Raw genomic sequence first — 17,416 nt, forward strand, 5'->3', positions numbered from 1 at the left:
CAAGACCGATCGTCATATACGATCAAACCATCTTCGATTTCCACAACAAGTCCGGGGTTTGAGTTTAAGATTACCCAGACTACGTTCCGCATGAGAACCACTTGAAGAGTTTTGTGTCTTAGTTCGACCGAGGTATACGCATTTTGGGAGTTACAAAAAATACAAGAGCAAAGTGCAAAGTGCAAGAAAAAACGAGCTTGGATTCATCATACGTTACGTCGTTCAGATCACAGAGTACAGATACTTGAATACTACCGATATATACATTTCTCCTACCCCCAAAAAACCGAGAAAGTTCTTTGTATCCAATCCAAAATCTTCACAGCCAACCCCGCTCTTCGTCCCAAGCACAACAGAGAAAAATATACTTTTCCATCCACCTGCAACCCACCCCCCAAAACGTAAAAATGAACGCCCCTCTCACATCACCAACCCGTACAACCTCCTCATCAACATACTTCCAATCTTTCCCGTCCGGCCCCTCGACCACCTCCTCCAGCGGACCAACATCCGCCCCTCAACCCCCCGCACAACAAGCGCCGCAGCGCTCCTCAAGTCAAGACGAAACCTCCCCGTTTCTAAAAGATTTCAATCTCGTCGCCGAGGCCGCTAAGCGGGCACAGATGGCATGTCTAATGCGAGATATGGAGGGCTGCGGATTGTAGACATCCATCGGGAATATGGAGAAATGTGATGTTGATGAGCGTGCGAAGATGTCGATATACAACGGGCAGCATACCCACACATCCACACGGGCATGCGAACTCTCCAGCAATCGATCTCTTGCGCAGAATCCAAGCGTCAAACAAACAATTCACACCACGCACACAAGCCGAAAGAGGAGAGTTAAAAATAAAAAAAAGAGAGATGCAAAGAAGCAAGCGATGGACAAACATCACTCTACGATCCCAGTAGAAATTCCCACAAACCACCCCCCATTTCATCTCAGCAAACTTCCTCATCTGCACTCTCCTCCCACGACTTGCATAACGAAACCACGAGCTCAAGAACAGGGCGGACAGGCGGGGGCGACGGCGTTTCGGCATTTGGGATACGGATATGGCATTTAGCATATACCAGGACCACACACAACATGGTGTTTTTCGGCGTTTTCTTTCCTTTCCCTTTTTTTTTTTTCTTCTTCCTTTTTTCTTGGTGGCATCGATTGATGTCTTAATCCAATCCAGTTCAATGTCCTTCCAATCCAATCCAATCATTACAGATGGATTTAGAAGAGATCAAACGGGTTCACAAATATACACACACACATATATAGTATGATGCAACCTACCTAGTACACACACCCAAGTACCTAGGTGCCTAGGTACTAGCAGTCTATAGAATCACGCGAGGAATTGGATATGAACATACGACAAGCTGTAGATTAGTTAGTTAGTGTACACTCACCTAACCTATCTATACTATATTTATGTATATATATCCTATTACTCCAGATAATAATACCAAATATTTTACTCGCAGAAAGTGCATCTTGGCTTGAGATACATGTTTACTTGTGATAATGTTTATGTATCAATATGTTCTCTGTCCTCCATACAAGCCTTTGCCTCCCCTCTGGCCTGCATGTTATGGAAATTTCAAGTATTATAATACCATCCTCAATAGAAACCACACCGTGTCTATCATACCATGAACCGGAAAATCATTTCAAAGGAAATTATGAGAGAAGCGTATTCATACCACAGTCATACGCTCATATGCTCGAATGAGTATATCTTCGATTTGCAGCTAGTATGACCTCATTAAATATAGTTTATCATTCCATGTTGCTAATCATTACTCGTTCCATTTTCCACTCCTGCCTCCATTGCTCACCTCATTCTTCAACCCCCAATCCTTTCCCTTACCCCTAAACCATTCGAGAATACTCTGCTTGCATCCTTTCCCTAAACCTCCGGGAATCTTGTAAAAGGACCTCCTATTAACCCTGACTATAATTTCTAGTTGCGCCATCATTCCTCCTTGGTCTCGTGTAGTTATCAATATTAACAAAAGCCCCCGGCCCACCCGATTCTCTAAGGTCTTCTAGAAGTACCGTTGTTTGTTGGTAGACACGCTCGAGGGCCGCTGAGGATGATTTGCCAAGGGAGACTTTTGCCTGTGTTAGCAACCAAGCATACAAACAAGAAGGCTCACGCTAGCGATTCTTCAAGCGGAAATTAAACCGAGAGACGACTTACGAAGAATAGCAGAGTTCAATTCCTCCGCTACAGCAACCCTCCCACTCGGATCCAAGAGATGTGAGACGCTTTTCTCATTGATAGGATCTTTGTATGCGAATAACGAGAAAGCATCCTCCAAAGCTTTACTAACCTCTCTTCTTGGATCGTCCTTGAATTCTGCTTGAAGAACCTGTCCGTATGACAATGTATCTGATAGCAAATTTTGATAATCAGTTTCAAGATTCTCACCCCCATCTGTTTCCATTCTATCCCAATTGTTGGCCTGGGGTTGATGATCGTCCAGGTCCATATCATGATTTATAATATCATCATACCAATCCCCGTTATGCGCCGAATTCTTTTTCGATCCGTTATTCGAATTGGAGTTATAAATTTCTGCCATCTGTCGAACCATTTCGATGAACTTGCGACATCTCAATCGAAAATAAACGTGTTCGTTGTCTTTCAGAACTTGAGGATAATATGCGTTAGTATGTTTGAGGGCCTGCTCAATATCCCCCTCTAATATTGCCGTGCGTATACCTGTAAAATATTAGTATTGATATTTGGCATTTGTCAGAAATACTCACGTTGTCTATGGCTAGCATCTTGATCATCTTTGATATCGAATCCTTGTATGGTAACATCAGGATCCATATTCAAAGCCTTCTTTTCAGAGTGAACTTCATTCGCAAATTCTCTTGCCGTTTCGACATAGCCATCATGTGTCAAAAATTGTAGAACCTGTCAGAAATCAGTCATTAGATGGTGGAACATCTTGAGGTAAGTCGTACCAAAGCTTGAACCAATTCCGTTTCATTTAATGGCGGTTGAAGTTTGGTAGTACTAAGAGGCTGTTTAGCATCTCAACAAGTTACAAGGTCGAGGTCAAATACCTGGTCGAAGCGATCTCATTCCCAATTCGACATTCTTCGTGCTGGAAAAGTGTTAGGCCATGATTTCTGACTGCGAGTTGTGTCTCCAATCGTTTAGTGCGCAACTGGTCCCGAAATGAACGAAGCATAGCAGACAAGGGTTCTTAGGATGTTTGGAGCTGAAGATATAAAGATATTATAGAAATATTCCTACTGACCAAGATCATTTCATCTATGTTGTAGACAAACGGACTTTGCCCGAAATTTACTCTGATGTGCTCGCCAGGCTTTTTCATACCAACAGACGGAAAGAGCTCGCCCCTTCCAGTTACATCTCGGAAGGCAATACCTTGAATGATGATATTAACAAGTATTCCAAGAGAATATGACAGAAACAATGAAATAGAATCGAGTTGTGGCATGCGAAAATGTTTACAAATACTGACCTAATTGATCTCCATTCTTTGTGAAGAAGGCAACACCAGTTGAAAAGTTGACTCCACAGCCTATTACATCTTCCGTGGAGAATGATGGACCATAAGTTTTCCCAATACTTGCACCAGCATATCCATGGCCATCATCACCGTGATATGCCCAAGAATCAGGTTCCCAACCCGGTAATCTTGATAAGGGTATTTTTTTGGTAGAAAATCCAATACCAATAGAGCTACTACAGTGAGCGTTAGTGAGGTTCTAACCATGAAAATCAATTGAAAGCCATACTCTTCTCGCTTTCGTGATAGAACTGTCACCTCGAAATAATAAATTCCACACTGAGGAGGCATGGGGTGATCGGATCTGATGGCGGATGCCTCATTATCTCGATCGTTCATGGATTTCGGGCCCGTCAATTTCACTTCAAAGCCATCACTTGTGACTTCTAATGCTCCGAATTTGTCTGTTGTGCTCCATTTACTTGGCAATGGGGATAAGGGTTCATCTTCGATGAGGGGTGTTTTTTCGACAAGGTCATAAGGCCTACCTCGGTGCGAAGGGACCATCTTTGCATGTAGATTGACACTGCTAGCACTTGTTGAAAGAGAATTTGGTTGTGATGATGGGGCTGACCCATCTCTATGCGCCAGAACCTTTGCCTTGTGCGCTTCCTCTAACTTTTGCACATATTTCGATCCCCTCAGATATGAGGGCACAAAGAAATGGTCTGCATTTCCACCAAGTCCACCGTACCCATGCCCATTTGAGAATGAAGAAAACTCATTTGCGAGTGAACCAAACGCACTCGAGAAGCTTGGCAGTTGTCCTCCTCTACCCCATGATCCTGATCGTCCATTGTTGACCCCGCCATTACCATTTTCCTCATCAAACCCAGCGAACGCCCCATATCCGTATCGCCCAGTGTAATTTGGATCGTAGTAAATGGAATCTTGTTGTTGATTTAACATGTGTGTGTTCGAATTTAGGAGGTTTGCGAAATTTCCGGATCTTGAAGGTTGTCCATATTGTTGGGAGTTTCCGGCAGCTATGCCAGATACAACAGAGGCATATGAAGATCTTCGAGGCATGAAACCGGGAGCTCCAGTAGGCATGCCAGAGTCTGGAACCCCCGGTGAGCCCGAAGGATATGAGTTTGTCATTCTGAAAGTATGTAGGCAGTAACTGGATTGAGAGAAGAGATTCGTTGTCGCTTGTGAGTATTCAGAAGTCGAGAGGTGTGTTTGTGTGTGGAGGCTGTTTTGTGTTGTTTTATTCCTTGGGCTTGAGGTTGCAAAGCGCAGAAGTTGTACTTGTTACCTATCTGCAGCTCTCAATTCAGTAGTGAATGACGACGGATTGGACCAAGGTGGAGACGAAGTGTGATGTACCAGTAGTAGTTGGATTGTTTCATGACTAGCGAAATATCATCAAGTGTTAATGTGGTTGAGTTCAGAATTCATGCCAGAATCATATTTCTGAATGTTCAATTTCTTTTCAAAACTTTAGTTTGTAGATTGTACGAATGATAAGTTGTTATCGAATCTTTAATACATCAACGTACGGTAGCTGGGTAGGCTGGTAGGTAGATTCACTGGTGGTTCCTCGAATGTTGCCATTTGCGGATTTCATCATACGTGAGCTAATCCGGATATGGTACGATCCCCGATAACCGGGGGTGTGATGAAAATCATCGTGAGGAGAAACACTTATCACGAACTTCACTTACTAATTATCGCGTTCACTTGCTGCTCGTGAACAACATCGCCATAGTTCGAGTAGCATTTATTATTATGGGATGAGATCAGTACAATAATCAAGTAGCGACCTAGGTAACTGATCGATCTAGCTTCCTACATACATGCACATGCGGGCGGAACGATACCCTCTCAGAGTGTTCAATATGCTTTCTAAATTCCTACTTGGTATGAGATGATATGATGTGATGTGATGTGATAACAGAAATCGTCCCAAAGACACAAGACCAAAATGTCATGATGCTCGAGCCCGTTTGAACGAGCATAGTTCCCAGCCATAGCAATTTACTTGGTATATATATATATATATATATATATACATCACCCAATCGAAGTCGAACCATTAAGAACCTACCAGATAGATCAGGGGAAAATCAATCAGCACCCATTTGGGTTCAAATAATCACATTATAGATCGTGTCAATTTATATACAAGCTCAAATATAAGTCACTACCATAAAAAATATTGCCTGACGACGCATATATTCAAGAATGACATGGACAGCTGGGACCCTTATAAGGGATGAGACTTGCCATGAACCGATGGCATAAATGAACAGTCAGTTAAAGCTACCCGTGTGAGAGTAAAAGTTACTGACGAATTCACTCACCCGTCTGTGAATAGCTTGCCACCATGGGTTAGTACTCTGGATTGGAGATCATGGTAAGGAAACACGTGAATTCACCCTTGTAGGTCCGGTCAGGCCGTGGAAACAAGAAAGTAGTCATAATCTAGAATTGTTCAAGCAATAATGTGTGAACCCAAAGGCCACGATATGCTACATTAACACTCCCCTGCGCTGAGGAAACGCCAGAAACACCATTGCCTCGGCGGAATTTATTTCCACTCCACCCCATTCCATTCACAACGCCCCGTAGATTTTCCCAAAGTCCAGTGAATTGAAACCAAAGAAAATTTTGTACATGTCTTGCTCTGGTGGTAAAGCCGTGGGGACATTTTGTAATCCGGTTCCATGAAAAGATTGCCCATTAACGAGAAAGAAAAGGTTGATTGGGTAAAATCCGAGTTCTAATACACGGGATAAAAGATTAATGTAGGGAAAAGTATTAGGCGGAAGCAGTGATGATCGCAGGAGACTGAGTTTGATCTTGAGTAGAAGTAGTTGCAACAGCAGGTGCAGAAATAGAGGTAGAGGTAGAGGTAGAGGTAGCGGTAGAGGCTGGAGCTGGAGCTGGAGCTGAAGCTATAGCTGGAGGAGAGCTGACGAGGTTGGTAGCATCAACATCCATCGCGCTAGTGCTCTTCTCACTTTCAATCTGGCTGTTTTCTTTATTTTCCTTGCTGCTATCACCGGTTGACGAGCCTTCAGTACTGGGGTTAATGGCCACTTTAGGAGGGGCTCTCCATCTAGGGATTTCGATAGGAATGCCCGTAAATGTTTTGATAACGAAGGAGCGCTTCTCCCATTTGCGACAAGGTTTACCAGAACGATCGAGGGCACGTAAACCAGCATTAATTGCGCCTTGGTTGGCCTTGGGCCCAAGCCGATGGGAGCTATTTCCATTGGACGCCCTTGGAGTACTTCCGTTGGGAGCAAGTGTGCCATCATCCCTAAGATAGAGTTAGCACATGTAAAAGAAGATAACTGCAGAGCCCGGTGTTCCCTAGAGCATTGATCCGCCCGGCGAGAGACAAAACATTGAAGCTCCACGGCAGAGAAAGGGTGCAATATACTTACAATCTTGCCTTCTTTTTGGGACCTGGCTTGCCTCTAGCCCTTGGGGTTGTCTCCGATCCCAAGGCGGCAGTAGAACTCCTCTTAACGCCAGCCTTCTTCTTGATTGCTTCCGTTGGAGGGGGCATCGATGACGAAACTGGTGTATCAGTACCATTTGGTACGGGAGTATTTGGATCCGACTCGGCCGGAACATCACCATTTTGACTCTTTGCGACAGGTGCAGCAGTTGGCATTGTTGAAGCGGAATCCTTTGACGGAGAGTCTTCTTTGAACAAAGACTGACCAACACCCCTTAACTTTGCAGGAGATAATTTGAGAGTAATGATCATAGAATTCTTCTCTTTCGGACCCGACGACTTTCGTCGTGGAGTCGAGATAGTCGGCGAAGGCCTGCTTGCTGAAGCCATGATGGAGAAGTCGTGGGAGTTGTGAGACGTGAAAGTTTGAAGGGTTGGAATTGACGGTCGCAGAAATTAGGGTGGTGAGGTATTGTATGTGTCAAGGACGGATATCCTGAGCCCTCGAATCAATCGTACAGTATCGGTATCGGTATGGGCGATGGGTTATGATATGGGAGGTCAAATGTTGATGGCATTCAACATGGTTCGAAAATATTTTAAGGTGTTGGGTGTGAATAATTTCTTTTTGGTTGGATTGAAAAACGAAGTAATAATAAGTTGGAAGGAAAGGTTATGGGGGTATGGAAAATCATGATTAAAATTTAAGAGCAAATGGACTTGTCTCGTTTTTTTTCCCTCTACTATACGCGTTGAGTGAAGGCAGGCTGAGAATGTTGGTGCTCTTTCACCCAGATTATTATTAGTTCAAGTTGAAGATTCTACGCGAAGTCGGCTTTTTTGGCTTCCCTTGTGTTTGGGGCTGGGCGAGGACGGACGGAGTTCTGCTGCGGTTTCCATTGGGGGGTTTCCTTCTCATCTATTCCTGATCTTGGGATGGTATGTATATATATATATATATATTATCTGTTTCCTTGGGGGGAAAATAAAGAAATATTCTCGGTGGTTTACATCATGAAGCGTTTTCTACATATTGCCATCGCGGATGAAGCAAGCAATCCACGTTATCGTCCATTGCCAGTTTCAGCAAGGGACTGGGCACGCCTCTTTCTTTCCAATCTCCTTGCTGTCCCTTCCTTCCGCAATCCCTGGCCTGCCCGTCGAACGTTGGATGCTTGGAAGGGAAGGGAAAGGACAGGAAGGGAAAGGAAAGGAAAGGAAACACGGGTGTGAATATGGATAAGATGCCATGATCAGTTCTTTTCCCACCTAGGTACACACATCACACATCACACACACACATACACATACACACATACACATACACACATGCACATACACACATCACGAGCCGCCAATTTGATAAAAGTAGCTAAGAACAGAGCATAAACTGGTTTTATCACTATTGATCACTATTTACTACTTACTATTGTATATTGACTTTTAACTTTCGCATCGTCGCACCTTTCCCTTTGCTCCGGATGGCCTAGCATCTCTCCTCTCTGTACTATACCTAGTTCCCCTCTCTGTCCTATACCTAGCATCCATCTCGATCATGCTTTCCGACCATGTTTACAACAATAAACGAGGCTTGCAACATAAGCAACATAATACAATCCCCGGAAACAGCAATTTGATGTGCGCATCACCACACCCATTTATCTTGAGCTATTGGGCGAAGAGATTACGAGGGTGGCCCCTTTCTTCTTCTTTTTCTTCTTCTTGTGGACATGGTCCAGCGGCTGATGATTGATTTTTTTTATCGGATCATTAGCTTCATAATCCGATGCATCCCTCTCTTTCCGTCACATTGCCATTCGAGATTTCCACAATGACTTGGGCTTCGCAAATATAAGCATTGCCGCGCACGCCTGAAACCCTGGATTGTTCGAAGCAGAAATCTTGGGAATTTGACCAAGAAAGGTATGATGGCGTCAACTAGCAGGAAAGCAATGACAAAGGATAGCATAGCACTGCTTGATCCTTTGACCAATCCTTTTGTGCATGTTCCGCTCCAAAATCGTTGCGTTGATGGTTCGGAGGTTTGGAGGTTTGGACCTGTCAAATAGTTTTGACATCAACAAATCGTCGGTCTGTTGTGTTTCTATTCCAATCTTTATCGCTTTTGATAAATGGGCTAGAATTTCCAACGTTCGTCATTTCACAGAGGTACACACCAGGCCAACTCAAGTTGGACAGCATTCATAGCCAAATGTTGCTTCGTCGTATGCAGCATTATTTGCATTTATCATTGATGATTACCTAGTATGGCCCATCATTTGATGTCTGTCCAAGTCACAGCATTGGAACAATTCGACCAATAGTGTGTAATGAAGCAAATGTGGATGATTTTCTCATCGACGTTACTTAAATATCTTGTTTAGCTTCAGACAATGCTATGTCGGTCAAAGACTCTAACCTCATGGACTTCGCTGGAATACATATCAATCTTCCTCGGGACCCGAAATCTTCGCCCATGACAGATAATCGATCCCATAACTTAAGACATCACAGTACTAACATCGTCGGAGGCGTCTTTACAGTTCTGGACTGTGCTGAAAGTAATCAAGTATACCGATTTTGTGATGAGCATTTGGCTGAAGCAAAGGTAAGCTTGCGGACAGCCATGTGAATGGGAGAGGCGATTCTTTTGGTTTCTTTGATCTTGTTGCTTCATTGGTACGGTCTTTCTTTGGTTCAACACTTTCAACACTTTCATCGGGGGAATCTAAATATATACAATCATGCCATTCGGTACTGGGTGGTGAATTTCTCAAGTCTATCTAACAAACTTTATGATGTTTTGGTTGAGCCATGTCCTGGGGGTATAGAAAGAGAGATTGGGTGAAGGGGGAATGAAATAATGAACACCATCGCCAGCAAGCAGTAGAAATACTAGTTGTTCAATCGCGATAGTCGTGATTGCTCAAGATAATACAAAACCCCCGTTACTTCATAGAGTGTGATTGATACTCATGCTGATGATCAAGTGAACCATGATGCTCCGATACCTACTAGGTACTGGCCTAAAGAATACCTCATGCTGATTGGACAACTTGAAGGGAATCACATGTATAAAACTCAGCCACAGAGCGGAGAAATGAGCCACAATCGCAAGTGGGGTGACGACAGCTTCCAGAATCTGATTAGGCAAGAAACCATTTATCTATCTATCATCCCTAATTAACACCATTCCCCAAGATCTTGCACACATTTCCACAATCCATACACGAACGCTACACCTGAACATCTCCTTCTCGATAGCCATTTGACAAAGGCGACGTCGGCACGTTACAAAATGTCTACACCAACAAAAAAAGTAGAGAGCCCTGTAAGCTAATACATGATACATTCCTTGATTCCACAACTTTATGCGTTATCCCGACATAGATTATGAAATCATTAATTCCTAACTCCCCTTTTTCAGAGTAGAAGTCCTCCTCCAGAATCTCCAACTACTGTAGCGCCATTCGATATGGACGACGATGATGCACAAGAAGGTGCTACTGGCGGCGATGTACCAGCATCGAACAATAAGACCGCAGATGAGCTACCTCCGCAAAAGCCTCCGCGCCCCTTAAGCCCGCAACAACAAGCAGAGAGTACTCTGAAAGAAGCTTTCCCAAGCATTGATGCAGCAGTAGTCAAGGCAGTTTTGATTGCTAGTGGAGGCCGTGTCGAGCCTGCTTTCAATGCTCTTCTAGGTAAGCTTGTATTCCTGTCGCATTATATCACATTCCTAATATTCGATATCCATAGGCATGTCAGATCCAAATGCTGCGATTGAAGTTCCCCCTCCGCAACCCCCTCGTCCCCAGGCGCAACGGGCCGGCTCTACTCCACGATCACAAGTCGAATCAGATGAGCAATATGCACGCCAGCTTGCAGAACATTACGAAGGATCATCATCATCATATGGCCCACATGGAGCTCGAGGCGGTTCCAGAGGTCCATATTCTCAAGGTCGGAAACAGACTGGTTTGAAACCAAATGAAATGTACGGTGAGGAGGAAGAACATAACTTTTTTGATGATGATCTTCCAGTTATCAAAGAGAACCTTAGAAAGGGTTTCCTCGAGACACAGAATACAGTCAATGGTTGGATTACCAATTTGAAGAAGAAGCTTGATGGGGATGACACAGAAGAGAATCATTCCACTCAGGGCTACAATTCCAATCAACACACACAGTATCGCACCCGGAGAAGCGGGGAAGGCAGACAGAGCGGAGATTATAATCGATATGATGCCGATCCCCAGGTTCTCGGTGACGATTTCGCTGGAATTCAGCTTAATGAGGATGGCAGTAGACATGAAGGTAATGGATCTCGCGCAGGTCAGCCTTCAAATGCTTACAATGCACCCGCCCCTGCAGCCCGCCGATCTACACGCCCACTTGCAAATCCCGATCTTTTCAAACCTACATCTGGTGTTCCAAAAGCTGAAGGTCGAAAGGTATCATTCCAAACTGCTACGGTAGAGGATGATTTGTATCGCACATCACCCAAACTCAGCGGAAAAGAAAATGCTCCATCAGCAAAACAGAGTAAATGGCAACCATTGAATGCAATGGAGCCCAGCCCTATCGGTGACGCTGATAATGACCATGATCCATTCAGTCTTGGAGACAGCGAGGACGAAAAGGAGTCTAAAGATCGTGTTGGAGGCAAAGAAATTCGCACGGATGATGCAGAGAGGCTCAAGAAAGCAGCAGCTGAAGCGATGTCTGAAAATATTGTTGAGCCTGCAAAGAAGCCCGAACCAGCCGAAACATCGGGTACGAAGGATAAACTGGCAGCGGAGCTGGCTAGCAAGCCTTGAGTGTTGGAGAATCCCTTATCCTAATTTCGGAACTTTCTCGAAGGGATGTTGGATAATCTTGTTCGTACTTTCTATGATATCCAAATTGATTTTATTCCAAACTTGAAATAACATCTACCATGTCTCTCCTCCAAGTCAATACATGCGAGGCCATGCTGCTTGAGTGTTGCATTGAGGTCTAAATTCACAATTCCTGGTACTTTTACTTCAATACTCAAGGGTATCTTGCAATGGCCATAGTCACTTTGTTCAGGGACACGGCAACAATATCTAGATGGGCCCATTCAATAATAATTACAAAATTTGACACCACACATTTCTGCATTATTACCTAAGAACTTCCCACCTGTCATGTTTAGTAAGACTTAGTGACGTTTCTATTTAATAAATTGTGACTTGTAAAGCTGTCTCATCATTCTTCACCATTTGAATGTCAACGTCCCATCGCCCACCCCACCTTTCGACAACGGCTCAGCATTCTTGGGCCTTGCGTTTTAGCACGTGGGGTAATGATTTGCTAGGAATAGCTCACGAATGGCTGTGAAAGGCAGAGAGTACGAAGGTTGCATGAAATGAAAACCTGTGGATCGGTACCTGCCGATACTTTCCTGTAGCTCCCTCCCCCTCTGGAATCTCCACGAGTAAAGTGCCTACGTAGTAAGGAAGCAGAGAAACGGGCAATGATAAGAAGCGCCAGCAAGTCAGTCAGTCTGGCGAGAAAGGGCCAAATACTCCATCGACATTTACTGTGGGTGTTGGCTACTATTGCCCCTCACTAGTCCGTTTCTGGTCAAACCCTTCTCTGTTCGAGAGCTCTAAAGGGAAACCCGAGAAAAAAATAAAGTTGGACATTAAATACTGGACATCCCCAACCTGCATCAATTTTCGATTCGATATAGATAGGTATACGAGCACTTATTTTATCGCGAAGATCATTGTCATTGTATCAAGTTTGCAGCCTCACATCACATCACATCATATCATCGTATCACTCGAAGTCCTTCTTGTACAACCTACTTTGTTTCTTCATCACCCACTAGGATCTTCCCTCCTTCTCGTCCAGTCAACTTCTACTTCCATATCAAGGCAGCAAGCAATACTACGGCACGGTGGTCACCGCAGCTATCGTGCAGGTCCACGTGTATCACATAAGAAAACATCTGGTTTTGATCTTCTACATATCTACTACCTTACAAACACCACACATACTCAACGTCATTTCTTGTTGGCTCCTGAATGTGGCATTTGGCATGAGATATAGTCATGATTTGCATGTGATCTGATCGACCTCCCGCCACCTGCAAGCCTTGATCTGGAGAGACCTTACTTCTTCTACCAGTCAGTTCTGATTTCGTTGCTCCAGGGCTTTAAGACTGCAAGCAGTCTATCATGTACGTCTCACCCCAAGTTCAAGCCGTTTCACTCTCTCCTGAAGACATAACCACTAAACTTTCCCTACATAGGAAGTTTGGAAAGCAAATCCAAAAGAGGCAGCTCGAAGTGCCCGAGTATGCAGCTAGTTTCGTCAATTATAAAGCTCTGAAGAAGGTTCGTCTCAACTACTGCTTAATCCGTAGCGCATTGAGTTATAAGCTTCGAGCTTCTGACACTTGCGGTAGTTTGATGAAGAAGTTTTCACCATTCACTAACACCACAATAGCTCATCAAGAAGCTCTCCGCTACTCCTATAATTCTTGCGCAGAATGATCTTCACCGTTCGGCACCGGTTCTTGATTCACAGGCCGCGTTGCAAGCAAATAAGGCCACCTTCTTCTTTCAACTGGTAAATTGTCCCCCTATCTGCAAACACAAGCTGTACTAAATATCCAACAGGAGCGAGAACTAGAGAAAGTCAATGCCTTTTACCTCCAAAAGGAAGCTGAGGTATGTCATTCATCGAAAATAGGTCAAAGCCATTTGCTTATTGGGAACAGCTTAAAATCCGGCTGAAGACTTTACTGGATAAGAAGAAGGTTCTTCAATCCCGCAGTCAAAATACTTCAAGAAGATCTGCCAAATTCACCACTCTGGAAGAAGGCTTCCAACAATTTGGCAATGATCTGAATAAGCTTCAACAATTCGTCGAGATCAATGGCCTGGCATTTTCTAAGATCTTGAAGAAATGGGACAAGACTTCCAAATCAAAAACGAAGGAACTCTATCTTTCAAGAGCTGTTGAAGTACAACCATTTTTCGATGCAACTGCTATCAGCGAATTATCTGACCAGGCCACTACAAGTTTACAAGAACTTGGAGCTTGGTCCGAAGGCGATAATGTTAACTTTGAAAGAAGTCAAGAACACATTGTCAGTAGTCAACATTTGTTAGGCACCGATGAAGGTGACGCCGATACCTTATTATTGGAAGCTGTCATTTCCGGAAATCTTGACTCTTTAAAAGATCTTCTTCAACGTATGAATTCCGCAGCAGGTCCTAACGGTACTAGGGATCTGGCACTGATGGAAAGAATTACTCGAACATTCCTTGCAGCAATCAATGAAGGCCCCCAGCAATCATTGCAATTGCTTTTGGATACCGGCTTGGTTGATGTACAGTCTGAAGATGATATAAATGAGCGCAATTGCCTTCATCAAGCTACGATTTATGGAAACTGTTTCGTGTTGACTGTTGGACTTTCTAAGGGAGTGACGATTAGCCGAACTGACGTATATGGGCGGGTACCATTGCATTATGCGTGTATGCATGGCCGACTTGATATGATGGAGGAGCTGTTGAATGGTATGTTGGTCCCTGAAATGCCTCACTTTCAAATGCTGATGACCTTACTACTTTAGCGGATCATTCTACTATCGATCTAATAGATCATGACAACTTCACGCCTCTTATACATGCAATTATTCATGGCCATATAGAATGTGCTCAGAGGTTACTTGCGCGATCTGCCAGAATTGACCCGATATCCGAGGCAGATCATGTGCCTCTAAACCTGGCTTGCGAAAATGGCTCCATCGCAATCGTTGAACTTCTGCTTAAACACGGTGCCAAGATTCTTCCAGATGCTGAAGGTCTATACCCCCAGCATCTCGTTGCACGATCTGGTCAGACGCCACAATTACTTCTTTTGTTGAAGAGCTATGGTGCGGATCTCAACCAAATCGACAAACTTTACTCATGGACACCACTCTTTCACGCAGCTAGTGAAGGAAATGTTCCATGTATGCAAACTTTACTGGATGTTGGTGTTGAGACTCATGTTCGTGATGAAAAAGATCTTTCCGCCATGTATTATGCGGCATGGGAAGGGTATCTCGAATGTATGAGACTCCTGTCCTTGATTCCGCAGCCACCTACCGGTGGGAAGGCCATCGCAGTCCCAGTTATTGGATCCACAATGGGAAGCAGTGCCCCTATGCCCATGAGCATTGATGCTGATGGTATACCTGACTTGGAATTGCCGCCTCCTATTATTCCATTACGACGATACGGTCATAATTTCCTCGACACGAAAACTTTCATACAGATTAGCTTTGCGGAAGAGAATGGAGAGCAACCAATGATCTTTTTCCATGGCAGCAAATATCCTGCTGCACGTCTCACCATTTCTTCCAAACTTTCGGATTTGATACCCAAAAACATTTTACTCCCATTTCAGGAAGATACCCGACTTGTTTCATTTCAAATTGATAATTTAGATTCTTTCGCCATCGATTTCGATGTTTTTCCTACATACGGCGCTAAAGTCATTGCAAAGACTGTCGCATTACCTAGCACATTTCGAGCATTAGAGAGTAGTTCCGGTCGTTGTTGCTTGCCACTATTCGATCCACGGTTAAGGGCTATTGGCCAAATTACTTTCAATTTCCAAGTCATCAAACCGTTTCAAGGAAAGCCGCTAGAGATCACCGATTTCGAAACTTACTGGAAAGCTACGAGCCAATTCGATTCCAGGCCAAGTGCTTTCATCACCGGATCTAGTTTATCTGGAGATTATGTGCAACTTTTCGTCCAACATACTTGTGATGGAGTCCCAGTTCTTTGGCCAAGTTGGAACATTACCTATAATGCCATCGAATTTCCAGTCTGCCGCCTAACCTATGCGCAATTTTTAAGTGCGGGATCGGGCCAAAACAAATCAAGTAGGGATTTATCTGCCTTACCTGGAATGCCTTTAGCGAACATCACCGAAATCCATGATATACTTGCGGCATCGACCGTATCGCTCGAAGATGCGCTTTCTCTACTCCCAAAAGGTATGCATGTTAACCTACAAATCTTATATCCAACCTTGGAAGAAGAGAACGTCATGCAGCTTAGCCCGACGGTAAACATCAACGCATTTGGTGACGCCATTCTCAAAGTGGTTTTTGACCACGCAAGAACTCTTCGAGAACAATCCCCAGATGCAATGAGGTCGATCGTTTTTAGCTCATACAACCATACTATCTGCACGACTCTAAATTGGAAACAGCCCAATTACCCGGTTTTCTTATGCAATGATCTGGGTCGCGAATGGGAAGCAGGTCAACAACTTGGAGTAGAAATTAGTGGAAGGAGAACTACCTCCATCAAGGAATCGGTTAGAGTTGCAAAGAGCAATAATTTCATGGGCTTGATTTGCTGTTCCAGACTTTTGGTATGTTTTCTTCTCCTAGAGAAATCCATCTCACCTACAAAATCCCATCTTTCCCTTTGCTTTGCTTACATGATGAATGATTTATTAACACAAATTAGGATATGGTACCAGCATTGATCGAAGCCATAAAGTCACAAGGACTTGTATTGGTGATTGATAAATCCGCAGAACCGGTTGACGAAAGGAGATTATTTAGTGATCCGTTCCCACGTTTGCCGGATGGGGTTGATGGGGTTCTGAAGGCAAATGGCGTATTGAGATTTAATGAAAGCATTGATATGTAGGCAGCTGGGCAAGGTAGCTTAAATGATGGGGTTACTAGCTTTGATGGGATGAATTGAAATGCAAACATCTAAAGAGAAAGAAACAAGATTATTGACCCGTAGTGATGCATGGTGACACTTGAATTTCTAAGTACTTGTAAACATATAGAATAATAGGCATGGCTATGAATTCTAGATACACAAGATTTCTGTGAAAAAATATTCTCCCACACCAGTACCAACTATATTTATCATCATTCCCTCATTTATCTTCTCATCCGGACTTTTCTTCTCGCCTAAATATCCCCTGTCAACCCTCCATCCACCTAGACCTAAACTATACTGTTCCATTCATGGTCCCTCGCATTCTAACCCCTCTCACCATAACACCCCCAGCCGAGGATACTCTGAGAAAGACACCAAGATCCATACACTAAGCAAATAACTCGCTGTTCGCTTCCAAAAGCTAGAAGTTACCCGAACTTCTCCTTTCCCTCTCGCTAGAAACCCAACCAACTCAGCTCTGTAGTAAAAGACGATGGTTATTTGATTCGCGTCATTTTTCTGATATGCGATAGTGCATGAAAAACTTCTATGTATGTTATTAAAGAGGTAGATGTATGTATCATAAGGTTTGGAGATGCAGAAGCGTGGTATAGAATATTTGCAGCTTCATCTTGCGCTTCTCTCTGCATTACTGGATTGTTGGTCTCGAACTTGTATTTCACATATTTGTGAGCTCGTGAGTTCGTAGAAGGAATGAGATGGTGAAGAG

The 17,416-nt window shown here is 43.8% G+C and overlaps 4 protein-coding genes across 8 annotated transcripts; 2 read left to right on the top strand and 2 right to left on the bottom strand.

The window, feature by feature from the left end:
* Positions 1-1,731: 1,731 nt before the first annotated feature.
* On the bottom strand, positions 1,732-5,013 carry Bcvid30. The gene is made up of 8 exons (XM_024697071.1): positions 3,782-5,013; positions 3,505-3,728; positions 3,277-3,407; positions 3,080-3,120; positions 2,978-3,029; positions 2,774-2,927; positions 2,202-2,726; positions 1,732-2,112 (listed from the first exon to the last, which is right to left on the bottom strand). The coding sequence occupies exons 1-8, from the start codon at positions 4,651-4,653 to the stop codon at positions 1,943-1,945; spliced, it is 2,169 nt and encodes a 722-aa protein (XP_024552885.1). The 5' UTR covers positions 4,654-5,013; the 3' UTR covers positions 1,732-1,942.
* Positions 5,014-5,972: 959 nt separating this feature from the next.
* BCIN_14g02110 (hypothetical protein) lies at positions 5,973-7,849 on the bottom strand. Its single transcript, XM_001553081.2, has 2 exons — positions 6,948-7,849; positions 5,973-6,820 (listed from the first exon to the last, which is right to left on the bottom strand). The coding sequence occupies exons 1-2, from the start codon at positions 7,352-7,354 to the stop codon at positions 6,316-6,318; spliced, it is 912 nt and encodes a 303-aa protein (XP_001553131.1). The 5' UTR covers positions 7,355-7,849; the 3' UTR covers positions 5,973-6,315.
* Positions 7,850-10,113: 2,264 nt separating this feature from the next.
* Positions 10,114-12,100, top strand: Bccue5. Of its 4 annotated transcripts, none has more exons than XM_024697072.1 (4): positions 10,114-10,295; positions 10,392-10,668; positions 10,724-11,281; positions 11,339-12,100. In XM_024697072.1, the coding sequence occupies exons 1-4, from the start codon at positions 10,263-10,265 to the stop codon at positions 11,782-11,784; spliced, it is 1,314 nt and encodes a 437-aa protein (XP_024552886.1). In that variant the 5' UTR covers positions 10,114-10,262; the 3' UTR covers positions 11,785-12,100. The 4 variants fall into 4 exon arrangements, with proteins under 4 accessions (XP_024552886.1, XP_024552888.1, XP_001553132.1 ...); XM_024697074.1 differs by having other exon boundaries at positions 10,114-10,283; XM_001553082.2 differs by having other exon boundaries at positions 10,724-12,100.
* Positions 12,101-12,190: 90 nt separating this feature from the next.
* Bcpho81 lies at positions 12,191-16,747 on the top strand. Of its 2 annotated transcripts, none has more exons than XM_024697076.1 (7): positions 12,191-13,175; positions 13,248-13,332; positions 13,404-13,567; positions 13,618-13,668; positions 13,719-14,523; positions 14,580-16,378; positions 16,477-16,747. In XM_024697076.1, the coding sequence occupies exons 5-7, from the start codon at positions 14,199-14,201 to the stop codon at positions 16,660-16,662; spliced, it is 2,310 nt and encodes a 769-aa protein (XP_024552889.1). In that variant the 5' UTR covers positions 12,191-13,175; positions 13,248-13,332; positions 13,404-13,567; positions 13,618-13,668; positions 13,719-14,198; the 3' UTR covers positions 16,663-16,747. The 2 variants fall into 2 exon arrangements, with proteins under 2 accessions (XP_024552889.1, XP_024552890.1); XM_024697075.1 differs by having other exon boundaries at positions 13,445-13,567.
* Positions 16,748-17,416: the final 669 nt, after the last annotated feature.

The sequence above is a fragment of the Botrytis cinerea genome, chromosome 14 (assembly GCF_000143535.2).
Source record: "Botrytis cinerea B05.10 chromosome 14, complete sequence".
In the NCBI taxonomy this organism is placed as follows: domain Eukaryota; kingdom Fungi; phylum Ascomycota; class Leotiomycetes; order Helotiales; family Sclerotiniaceae; genus Botrytis; species Botrytis cinerea.

Excerpts from the sequence above, each read along its gene's own strand:
- Bcvid30 (XM_024697071.1), bottom strand. The coding sequence starts at position 4,653 with ATGACAAACTCATATCCTTCGGGCTCACCGGGGGTTCCAGACTCTGGC. Across the intron at positions 3,030-3,079 it reads AATGAGATCGCTTCGACCAG|TACTACCAAACTTCAACCGC; the intron begins GTATTTGACCTC and ends ACAGCCTCTTAG. Across the intron at positions 2,727-2,773 it reads AGATGCTAGCCATAGACAAC|GTATACGCACGGCAATATTA; the intron begins GTGAGTATTTCT and ends AATATTTTACAG.
- BCIN_14g02110 (XM_001553081.2), bottom strand. The coding sequence starts at position 7,354 with ATGGCTTCAGCAAGCAGGCCTTCGCCGACTATCTCGACTCCACGACGA. Across the intron at positions 6,821-6,947 it reads CCCAAAAAGAAGGCAAGATT|GGATGATGGCACACTTGCTC; the intron begins GTAAGTATATTG and ends ACTCTATCTTAG.
- Bccue5 (XM_001553082.2), top strand. The coding sequence starts at position 10,263 with ATGTCTACACCAACAAAAAAAGTAGAGAGCCCT. Across the intron at positions 10,296-10,391 it reads CAAAAAAAGTAGAGAGCCCT|AGTAGAAGTCCTCCTCCAGA; the intron begins GTAAGCTAATAC and ends CCCCTTTTTCAG. Across the intron at positions 10,669-10,723 it reads TGCTTTCAATGCTCTTCTAG|GCATGTCAGATCCAAATGCT; the intron begins GTAAGCTTGTAT and ends CGATATCCATAG.
- Bcpho81 (XM_024697075.1), top strand. Across the intron at positions 13,669-13,718 it reads ACCTCCAAAAGGAAGCTGAG|CTTAAAATCCGGCTGAAGAC; the intron begins GTATGTCATTCA and ends TATTGGGAACAG. Across the intron at positions 14,524-14,579 it reads GATGGAGGAGCTGTTGAATG|CGGATCATTCTACTATCGAT; the intron begins GTATGTTGGTCC and ends TTACTACTTTAG.